The 12,451-nt window shown below is 40.0% G+C and overlaps 1 gene segment (V, D, J or C); it reads left to right on the top strand.

The window, feature by feature from the left end:
• Nucleotides 1-5,082: 5,082 nt before the first annotated feature.
• The window catches only part of LOC125168481 (immunoglobulin delta heavy chain-like), a 724,259-nt gene continuing 716,890 nt past the window's right edge, over nt 5,083-12,451 (top strand). Inside the window, 2 exon segments of the C gene segment in view lie at nt 5,083-5,218; nt 5,318-5,620. Of these exon segments, the coding sequence occupies nt 5,173-5,218; nt 5,318-5,620 (349 nt within the window).

Here is a 12,451-nt window from a genome sequence, read left to right as displayed (position 1 = left end):
GGATGTATTCAGTGTGCTAAATCAGAAAAATATGCAGCCAAGAATTCTGTACCCAGCAAGGCTATCATTCAAAATAGAAGGCAAGATGAAAAGATTCCCATACAAACAAAAATTAAATGAGTTTTTGACCACTAAACCAGCCCTGCAAGAAATTTTAAGCGGGAATCTCTGAGGGGAGAAAAGATGAAAATATATCTGTATAAATAAATAAATACCAAAATCAACAAAGATTAGAAAGACCAAAGAACACCACCATAAACTCCAACTCTACAAGCATCATAATAGCAATAAACTCATATCTTTCAGTACTCACTCTGAATGTCAATGGACTCAATGCCCCAATCAAAAGACATAGGGTAACAGAATGGAGAAGAAAACAAGATCCATCTATATGCTTTTTACAAGAGACCCATTTTAGACCTAAAGACACCTAAGATTGAAAATAAGGGGATGGAGAACCATCTATCATGCTAATGTTCAACAAAAGAAAGCCGGAGTAGCCATATTGATATCAGACAATCTAGACTTTAAAATAAAGACTGCATCCAGAGATGCAGAATGGCATTACATCATTCATAATCAAAGGGTCTATCCACCAAGAAGACCTAACGATTTTAAACATTTATGCGCCAAGGGTGAAAGCACCCAAATATAGAAATCAATTAATCACAAACATAAACTCATCGATAAGAATACCATAATAGTAGGAGACTTCAACACCCCACTCACAATAATGAACAGATCACGTGATCAAAAAATCAACAAGAAAACAATGGCTTTGAATGACACACTGGACCAGAAGGACTTAACAAATATATTCAGAACATTTCATCGTAAAGCAACAGAATATGCATTCTCTCCAGTGCACATGGAACGTTCTCCAGAATAGACCATATACAGGGACACAAATCAGCGCTAAGTAAGTACAAAAAGATCGAGATCATACCATGCATATTTTCAGACCACAATGCCATGAACTCAAAATCAACCACAAGAAAAAAATTGGAAAGGTAACAAATAATTAGAGACTGAAAAACCTACTAAAGAATGAATGGGCAAACCAAGCAGTTAACAAAGAAATTAAAAGTATATGGAAGTCAATGAAAATGATAACACCACAACGCAAACTTGTAGGATGAAGCAAAGGCAGTCATAAGAGGAAAGTATATAGCAATCCAGGCCTTCCTAAAGAAGGACAAAAGATCTCAGATACACAACCTAACCTTATGACTAAAGAGCTGGAAAAGGAACAGCAAATAAAACCCAAAACCAGCAGAAGGCAGGAAATACTAAAGATTAGAGCAGAAATTAGTGCTATTGAAACCAAAACACAGTAGAACAGATCAATGAAACTAAAAGCTGGTGCTTTGAAAGAATTAACAAAATTGATAAACCACTACTCAGTTTGATCAAAAAGAAAAAGGAAAGAACCCAAATGAATAAAATCAAAATTGACAGAGGAGAGATCACAACCAACACAACAGAAAAAAAAAACAGTAATAATAGAAAGTTATGAGCAATTATATGCCAATAAAATGGGCAATCTGGAAGAAATGGACAAATTCCTAGAAACATATACACTACCAAAACTGAAACAGGAAGAAATAGAAAATTTGAACATACCCATAACCAGTAAGGAAATCGAATTAGTAATCAAAAATCTGCCAAAAGACAATAGTCCAGGACCAGATGGCTTTCCAGGGGAATTCTACCAAACATTTAAAGAAGAGTTAACACCTATTCTCTTGAAGGTGTTCCAAAAAATAGAAACGGAAGGAAAACTTCCAAACTCTTTCTATGAAGCCAGCATTACCTCGATTCCAAAAACAGATACAGACAACACTTAAAAAGAGAACTATACACCAATTTCCCTGATGAACATGGATGCAAAAATCCTCAACAAGATATTATCCAACAAGAAACAATAATACATTAAAAAAATTCTTCACCACGACCAAGTGGGATTTATACCTGGGATGCAGGGCTGGCTCAATATCTGTAAAACAAATAACGTGATTCATCCCATTGATAAAAGAAAGGACAGGAACCATATGATCCTCTCCATAGATGCAGAGAAAGCATTTGACAAAATACAACATCCTTTCTTGATAACATCCCTCCAGAAAGCAGGGATAGAAGGACCATACCTCGAGATCATAAAAGCCATCTATGAACGACCCAATGCTAATATCATCCTCAATGGGGACAAACTGAGAGCTTTCTCCCTAAGGTCAGGAACAAGACAGGGATGTCCACTCCCGCCACTGTTACTCAACATAGTATTGGAAGTCTTAGCCTCTGCACTCAGACAACACAAAGAAATAAAAGGCATCCAAATCGGCCAGGAGGCGGTCAAACTTTCACTCTTCACAGATGACATGATAGTCTATATGGAAAACCCAAAAGACCCCACCAAAAAACTGCTAGAATTGATTCATGAATTCAGCCAAGTGGCAGGATATAAAATCAATGCAGAGAAATTGGTTGCATTCCTATACACCAACAATGAAGCAACAGAAAGAGAAATCAAGGAATCTATCCCATTTACAGTAGCACAAAAACCATAAAATACCCAGGAATAAATCTAACCAAAGAGGTGAAAAATCTTTACACTGAAAACTAGAGAAATCTTATAAAAGAAATTGAAGAAGACAAAATACGGAAAAAGATTCCATGCTCCTGAATAGGAAGAACAAATATTGTTAAAATGCCGATAGTACCGAAAGCAATCTACATATTCAATGCAATCCCGATCAAAGTGACACCAGCATTCTTCACAGAGCTAGAAAAAATAATCCTAAAATTTGTATGGAACCAGAAAAGCCACCAAATAGCCAAAGAAATCTTGAAAAAGAAATCCAAAGCAGGAGGCATCACAATCCCAGACTTCAAGCTATACTTCAAAGCTGTAATCATCAAGACAGTATGGTACTGGCACAAGAACAGACACTCAGGGGCATCTGAGTGGATCAGTCTGTTAAGGATCCGACTTTCACTCAGGTCACGATCTGGCAGTTCGTGAGTTAGAGTCCCACATCACGCTGTGTGCTGACAGCTCAGAGCCTGAAGCCTGCTTGGAATTCTGTGTCTTCCTCTCTCCCTGACTCTCCCCCGCTCATGCTCTGTCTCTGTCTCTGAAAAGTAATAAATAAATGCCAAAAAAAATTTAAAAAAAAAACAAGAACAGACACTCAGATCAATGGAACAGAATACGAAATCCAGAAATGGACCCACAAATGTATGGCCAACTAATCTTTGACAAAGCAGGAAAGACTATTCCATGGAATAAAGACAGTGTCTTCAGCAAGTGGTGCTGGGAAAACTGGACAGCGACATGCAGAAGAATGAACCTGCACCACTTTCTTACACCATACACAAAAATAAACACAAAATGGATGAAAGACCTCAATGTAAGTCAGGAAGCCATCAAAATCCTTGAGGAGAGGGGCGCCTGGGTGGCGCAGTTGGTTAAGCGTCCGACTTTAGCCAGGTCATGATCTCGTGGTCCGGGAGTTCGAGCCCCACGTCAGGCTCTGGGCTGATTGCTCAGAGCCTGGAGCCTGTTTCCGTTTTTGCGTCTCCCTCTCTCTCTGCCCCTCCCCCATTCATGCTCTGTCTCTCTCTGTCCCAAAAATAAATAAACGTTGAAAAAAAATTAAAAAAACAATCCTCGAGGAGAAAGCAGGCAAAAACATCTTTGGTCTTGGCCGCACCAACTTCCTAGTCAACACGTCCCCAGAGGCAAGGAAAACAAAAGCAAAAATGAACTACTGGGACCTCATCAAAATAAAAATCTTCTGCATAGTGAAGGCAACAATCAGCAAAGCTAAAATTCAACTGACAGAATGGGAGAAGATATTTGCAAATGACATGTCACATAAAGTTAGTATCCAAAATCTATAAAGAATTTATCGAACTCAACACCCAAACACAATCCAGTGAAGAAATGGGAAAAAGACATGAATAGACACTTCTCCAAAGAAGACATCCAGATGGCCAACCGACACATGAAAAAATGCTCCACATCACTCATCATCATGAAAATGCCAATCAAAACCCTAATGAGATACCACCTGACACCTGTCAGAATGGCTACCTTAACAACTCAGGCAACAACAGATGTTGGCAAGGATGCAGAGAGAGGATCTCTTTTGCATTCTGGGAGGCAATGCAAGTTGGTGCAGCCACTCTGGAAAACTATGTGGAGATTCCTCAAAAAACTAAAAATAGAACTACCCTATGACCCAGAAGTTGCACTACTATGCATTTATCCACGGGACACACGTGTTCTGTTTCAAAGGGACACATGCACCCCCATGTTTATAGCAGCACTATCAACAATAGGCAAAGTATGGAAAGAGCCAAATGTCCATCGATGGATGAATGGATAAAGAAGAAGTGGTAAATATATACAATGGAGTATTACTCGGCAATCAAAAAGAGTGAAATCTTGCCATTTGCAACTATGTGGATGGAACTGGAGGGTATTATGCTAAGTGAAATGAGTCAGTCAGAGAAAGACAAAAATCATATGAGTTCACTCATATGAGGACATTAAGAGACAAAACAGATGAACATAAGGGAAGGGAAACAAAAATAATATGAAAATATGGAGGGGACAGAGCATAAGAGACTCATAAATATGGAGAACAAACAGAGGGCTACTGGAGGGGTTGTGGGAGGGGGGATGGGCTAAACTGGTAAGGGGCACTAAGGAATCTACTCCTGAAATCATTGTTGCACTATATGCTAACTCATTTGGATGTTAATTTTTAAAACTAAAAATAAATACTAATTAATAATAACAAATTAAAATATTTTAAGAGAAAATAATGCGTGATCATGCTGAGGTAAATGTTTCTTAAAGATTATGCCGAAGCCTCCATTAATAAAGGTAAAAATCCAAAACTGAAAAAAAGAAGAATTCTTCATATTGTCACACCACCATCCACACAAGCTAATGTAGAAGTGCGTCCCTAACCCTGTCATTCACTTTTACAGAATCAAATCTAAGTCTGGAGCTTGATATATATGTCAGAGGACATGCAAATGGGGCCCTTTCTCTGCTGATAAAACCAACCCAGCCCGACCTTGCAGCTGGGAGAGGAGCCCCAGCCCCAGGAGTCCAGGTGTTCCCATTCTGTGATCAGCACAGAACACACACACCTCACCATGGACTTTGTGCTGGGCTGGGTTTTCCTGGTTGCTCTTTTAAAAGGTAATTCATGGTTAATGAGGGACACTGAGTCTGTGAATGGGTATGAGTGAAACGGTGGATGTGTGACAGTTTCCTGACAAACATGTCTTGTGTCTGCAGGTGTCCAGTGTGACGTGCAGCTGGTGGAGTCTGGGGGAGACCTGGTGAAGCCTGGGGGGTCCCTGAGACTCACCTGTGTGGCCTCTGGATTCACCTTCAGTAGCTACTACATGAACTGGGTCCGCCAGGCTCCAGGGAAGGGGTTGCAGTGGGTCGCATATATTAATACTGATGAAAGTAGCACATACTACGCAGACTCCGTGAAGGGCCGATTCACCATCTCCAGTGACAACGCCAAGAACACGCTGTATCTGCAGATGAACAGCCTGAAGACCGAGGACACGGCCACATATTACTGTACGAGTGACACAGTGAGGGGACCTCACTGGGAACCCAGACAAAAACCTCCCTCCTGGAGGGGGATCAGCACCACCAGGGGGCGCACATTATGCACAATTCTCCTTTGTGTTCCCAGGCGCAGGTGCAGATGGAGGTTACAGGCAGGTTTCCTCTCAGGGTCTGGGGCTTCCATGCACAAAGACACAGTTGTTTGCACTTGCTTATTCCGGTCCCTCAACATGAGTGAATTACAGATTTCCTGAGGCACAACAGCTACACCTTTACAGGATTCCCAGATGCGCTCCCTGTGCAGCCAGGACCACAGGATCCCACAGCTCCTCCTTATCCTCACCCAGCCCTTGTCCCAGTCAAACTATGTGAAACTTTCTTCATAGCCCTTTGCTACTCGGGACTTAAAATGAGCTACAGCTTTATTCAATTACTCTAAAGGAGAGACAAACAATCTCCATGTATTAGTCAAGATTCCCCTGAGGAACACAACCCAAAGGTCATTGGTTTCCATAACTAAATACGTTGAGAAGTCCCATGATCTACTGTCACAAGCTGAAGACCCAGAAAAACCAGTGATGTAATTCTTGTCTGATTCTGACTAGTGTCTAGTCTCAGAACGTGGAGAGCTGATGATGTAACTCTCAGAAAAAGGGCCAGAGGAGACCAATATTCCAGTTTAAACAAGCACATGGGAAGTAAAAATGAGGGAATTCGTCCCATTTCTGCATCAGATTCTATTCACAAACTTAATGGAATGGGTGGTGCCCAGGCAGAAAGAAACCACGGATGGAAATGCCAATCTCTTCTGGAACACATAACAGACATCCACAGAAACCGTGGTGAATCTGGGCACCCATGACGCAGTCAAGATAACCCATGAAGTTAATCATGACAAGTCAACCTCCTGTAACGTGGAGCTCAAAGACTGAAGATTTAAAAGTCGATCCCATCATTGGGGTGGAGTCTGGTGGGCACAGCAGTGTTCCTGTGGAGGAGGGCAGAGGCCCATAAGGGGAACTGTGGTCTGAGTATCCCCTGGGTCTCATGGGGAGAGACAATTCCCTTCGTGAAGTGCATTTGGGAGACGGGGCATTGGCTCTCATAGGACAGGAGAGCTGACAGGCACCATTAAAATTTCCTGATCATTAGCACAGGAGCCTCTTCTGAGAGCAGCTAGCTGGACACTGCATTCTGGTTGTTCTTCACCATGAACTCCAAGCCCCTAGTATTCATGCAACTACCCATCTGGGCTAAACCAGCTCCAGGCACAGCACATCAAGACCCTCTCCCAGAGGATCAGTGGGGTCCCAGTCATATTGAGTTCACACAATTTGGAGTTTTCAAACCCAGCTAGAGCTCCTGAGATAAAACATAAGAGCCCTGTGCCACCAGATGGGCCAATGGCTTGGACACAGACAGGGTGAAAGCAATTCTGATGGAAGCCTGGGACCCACAAGTGTTCTCTCTGTGTGAGGGCTTCTTGAACAGGGGAGGCTGGGAACTCCAACACCAGGGACTAGAGAGGGAGCTGATGCCAGTATTTCCCCCCACCAATCAGGATGGACAGATTTCACTCAGCAGCACAGCATCCCCAGTGGAAGCTGAGCCACTAACACCAAGCTCCACCCACTCCAACCCCCATCAAGTGCTTGCTTACTAGGAAAGAGTGCCTGGCAACCAGACCACCATTGCACCCCTTCCTCCAAAGACTACCGTAAACCCCCACACGCACCAAGTCAGCTGATCATACAGTGAGGCATATCCTCACCTCTAGGGGAGATAGGAATTAGCCTCTTTTAACAAGCAGACCAAACTCATCTAGTTAAAACTCACAACACTGGGCACAAGGTCCAACACTCCCCACTGGAGGCAAGGAGAAAATCTGCAGAGGACTGTCCAGAGGGACAGAGCAGCCAAAACACGACAGCACAGTGCCACGAAACATAAATGCTTCATGAAGTGTCAGGCCCTGGACAGCATGTGAACACTTCTCAATAAAGATACTACTCTAGAAGCAGAAAAGATAACAGGAGTTCCTAAAACATTTAAGAAGGCAGAGACATAGACAACATTATGGAGGAATTCATCCTAAAAGAAAAAATGATAAAAGGTCATTGTGAGGGATATAATTAAAACACATAAACTAATGTGCCTCAAACAGAATTTCTAAAAACTCTCATAATGAAACAGGATTTTCAAAAAGTATCATAAGGATACTAGCTGTGCTTGAGGAAAATATATGAGACATGAGGGATACCCTTACTGCAAACAGAAAAGACCTAAAAACTAGTCAGCATGAAATTTTAAATGTTGTAACCGAGATGTGAAACTGATTGGATATAATGACCTCAAGGCTGAAAGAAGCAGATGAATGAGGAAGGGACATAGAAGATAAAAGTATGGGGAAAATGAAGCTGGAAAGAAGAGGAAAATTAAAATATTGCATCACAAACATACACTTAGGGAAATCAGCAACTCCATAAACTGTAATAACATTCTTTTGAAAGGAGTCCCAAAAGAATAAGAGGGAGAAAAAGGGGATACATTTTAGGTGAGTGAATTATAGTGAAAATTTCCACAAGCTGGGGAAGGAAACAGACGTCCATATCTAGGAGGCAGAGAGAACACCCATTAAAATAAAAAAAAAAAAAAGGCCAACACTGAGACATATCAAGGTAAATGACAAAATATTCAGATAAAGAAAAACCATAAAAGCATCAACACAAAAGAAGTTGCTTACTAACAAGGGAAGATTATAAAAAACTATGGCAAATGTCTCTACAGAAACCCTCATGCAAGTAGGGAGTGGCATCATATCCTCAACACGCACAATTGAAAATTATGCAGCTAAGAATACTTTGTCCAGTAAGGCAGTCATTCAGATACAAGGAGTGATAGAATTTCCCAGAAAAACAAAAACCATAGGAGTTCATGGCCTCTAAATCAGCCATGCGAGAAATTAAAGGGGACCCTTTGAGTGGGAAAGGAAGACTAAAAGTAACAAAGACTAGAAATAAACAGAGAAAATCTCCAGAAAAAATGACTTTGGAGGTAACACTATGGCACTAAGTTTATATCTATCAATAATTACTGTGAATTTAAATGGGCAAAATATCCAATCAAAAGACATAGGAGTTTCAACCTAAAACACCTATAGTTTGAAAGTGAGGGTAGGGTGAACAATTTATCATGCTAATGGACGTCAAAGGAAAGTTGTAGTACCACACTCATATCACACTAACTAGTTTTCAAACCAAAGTTTGTTACAAGAGATCAGGAAGGCAGTATATCATCATAAAGGGGTCTATCCAACAAGAAGATCTGAAGCTTTAAATATTTATACCCCAAAAATGTAAGCACTGAAATATATAACTCAATTACTAAGAAACATAAAGAACTCATTGATAATAGACAATAGTAGTAATAGAGAAATTTAACACTCCACTTACAACAATGGAAAGACAATCTAAGCTGAAAATCAATAAGGAAACAATGGCTTTGAAAGACACATAGACTGAATGGACTTAACAGATATATTCACAACATTCCATCCCAAAGCACCAGAATACACATTCTTTTTGAGTGTGCATGGAACATTCTCCAGAACAGATCACATACTATGTCACAAATCAGCCCTCTACAAGTACAAAAAGACTGAGATCATTCCATGTGTATTTTCAAACCACAACACTATGAAACTTGAAGTCGACCACAAGAAAAATTTGAGCAACACCGCCAATACATTAGGTTAAAGAACATTGTAGTAAAAGCGGAATGAGATTTTCAGGAAATTACAGAAGCAATAAAAAATACATGGAAGCAAATGAAAATGAAAACATGCCAGTTCCAAACCATCTGGATGCAGCAAAGTTGATGGAAGAGTGAAATATATAGCAGTACAGGCCAAACTCAAGAAAGAAGAAAGGTCTCAAACACACAACCACTTTACAACTAAAGGAGCTAGAAAAAGAACAAATGAACCCTAAAGCCAGCAGGAACAGGTAAACAAAAAAGATTAGAGCAGAAATAAATCATATAGAAACAAAGAACAACAGTAGAACAGATGAATGAAACTATAAGTTGGTTTTTGTAAGAATAAATAAAAATGATAAACCCATGGGCAGACTTGGCAAAAACAAAAGAGAAAGGACAAAAGTAAATATAATCAGAATTTGACAGGAGGCATTGCGACTGACACCACAGATTTAAAATATGAGAAAATAGTTTGGAGATTTATATGCCAACAAATTGGGCAATCTGGAAGAAATGGATAAATTCCCAGAATAATGTAAACTACCTAAACTGAAAAAGGAAGAAAGAGAAAACGGGAACAAACTGATAATGAGCAAAGAAATTGAATCATTAATCAAAAATCTACTGACACACAAAAATCCAGGGCCAGATAGGTTCACAGGTGAATTCTACCAGATATTTAAGAAGAGTGTCAAATATTCGATTTAAGTAGAATAGAATATTCCTGTCTTCACAAACTGTTCCAAATAATAGAAATGGAAAGAAAACTTCCTAATTCATTCTATAAGATCAGTATGATCATGGTTCCAAACCAGATTAAACCCCACTAAAAATGAGACTTACAGGCCACTTGCCCTAATGAGCAAGAATGTAGCAATAGTCAAGAAAATACTTGCAGGGGCGCCTGGGTGGCTCAGTCGGTTAAGCGTCCGACTTTGACTCAGGTCATAATCTTGCGGTCCGTGAGTTCGAGCCCCGTGTCGGGCTCTGTGCTGACAGCTCAGAGCCTGGAGCCTGTTTCAGATTCTGTGTCTCCCTCTCTCTGACCCTCCCCCATTCATGCTCTGTCTCTCTCTGTCTCAAAAATAAATAAACGTTAAAAAAAAGAAAGAAAATACTTGCAAATTGAACCCAACAAGATATTAAAAGGATCCTTTAATGTGACCAGGTGGGACTTATTCCTTGGCTGTAAGGGTGGTTCATAAACCAATGTAATACATAGCATTAATCAGAGAAAGGATACGAATGATATGACCCTCTCAATAGGTGCAAAAAAAAATTGACATAGTACAGCATCCTTTCTTGATAAAACCCTCCACAAGGGGTAGAGGAAACACACCTCAACATCATAAAGTCCGTACATGAAAACCCCACAGCTAATATCCTCAGTGGGGAAAAAAAAACCTTTTCCTCTACTGTCAGGAACAGAAGAGGGATGTCCACCACCATTCTACTTAACACAGCACTGGAAGTCTTATCCTCAAAAACAGACAACAACAAAAAATAAACGCATTCCAGTTGGAAAAGAAGAAGTCAAACATTCCCTCTTCACAGATAACATGACACTATATAAAAAACTCAAGACTCCACCAAAATATTGCAAGAACTGATTCAAAAATTCACCAAAGTCACAAGATACAGTATCAACATACTGAAATCTGCTGCATTTCTACACAGCAATAATGAAGAAACAGAAACAAAAATGAAAAAACTATCCATCCCGTTTACAACTGCACCAAATATTATAGGATACCTAAAGAGTTAAAATATCTATGCTCTGAAGTCTCTAAAAACGGTGAAAGAAACTGAGGATGACACAAAGAAATGGAAACACCTTCAATGTTCATGGATTTAAGGAGCAAGTAGTGTTGAAATGTCTATGCTACACAAAGAAACGGGAGACTTCATGATTCTGGATTTCATGCTATATTACAAAGCTGTACTTACAAGACAGTAAGCTACAAGCACAAAAGAGACACATAGATCAAGAGAACAGAAGAGTAAACCCAGATATGGACTCACAAATGTATGACCACCTCATCTTGGATGAAGTAGGAAAGACTATGTAATGGGAAAAAAAGACAGCCTTGTCAACAAAGGGTGTTGGGAAAACTGGACCAGAACATGCAGCAGAATGAAACTGAACCACTTTCTTACTCCATACACAAAAATAAATCCAAATGGGTGAAAGACCTAAATGTGAGACAGGAGACCATCAAATCCTGGAGGAGAACAGGCAGCAACCTCCTGGACTTCGGACATAGCAACTTCTTACTAGATGTGTCTTGAGAGGCAAGGGAAACAACAGCAAACTTGAACTACTGGGACCTCATCAAAATAAAAACCTTCTGCACAGCTAAAGAAACAGTCAACTAATCTAAAAGGCATTCTACAGAAATTAAAAAGGTATTTGCAAGCCACATATCTGATAAAGGCTTACTATCCAAAATCTATAAAAAAAAAAAACTTCTCAAACTCAACACCCAAAATACAAAGAATCCAGTGGAGAAATGGGGCAGAAGACATGAGGAGATACTTTTCCAAACAAAGCATTCAGATGGCTAACCGACACATGAACATATGCTCAACATCACTCATCATCAGGGAATTACAAATCAAAACTACAATGAGAGATGCCCGCACACCTGTAAGAATGGCTACAATTAACAACGCAGGAAACAACAGATATTGATGAGGATGAGGAGAGAAGGGAACCCTTTTATACTCTTGGTGGGAATGCAAAGTGCCCAGACCATTCCAGAAAACAGTTTAAAAACTAAAAATTAAACAACCTTACACTCCAGCAATTGCTCTACTAGGAATTCATCCAAAGCATACAAAACTTCTGATTTGAGGAAGTACATGCACCCCAATGTTTACAGCAGCATTAACTATGACAGGCAAACTGAGGAAAGAGACCAAAAGTCCACCATGGGATTAATCTGCTATATGTATAGAATAGTATATTACTAAGTCACAAAAAAGAATGAAATCTTGTCAATTGCAAAGATGTTGATGCAGATAGAGGTTATCATGCTAAGCAAAGTAAGTCAGTCAAAGATGACAAACACCATAAGATTTCCTCCTATG

Source organism: Prionailurus viverrinus, chromosome B3 (genome assembly GCF_022837055.1).
Source record: "Prionailurus viverrinus isolate Anna chromosome B3, UM_Priviv_1.0, whole genome shotgun sequence".
NCBI lineage: Eukaryota > Metazoa > Chordata > Mammalia > Carnivora > Felidae > Prionailurus > Prionailurus viverrinus.
The sequence above is the reverse complement of the archived record's forward strand: the minus strand, read 5'-3'. Positions and strand labels throughout refer to the sequence as shown.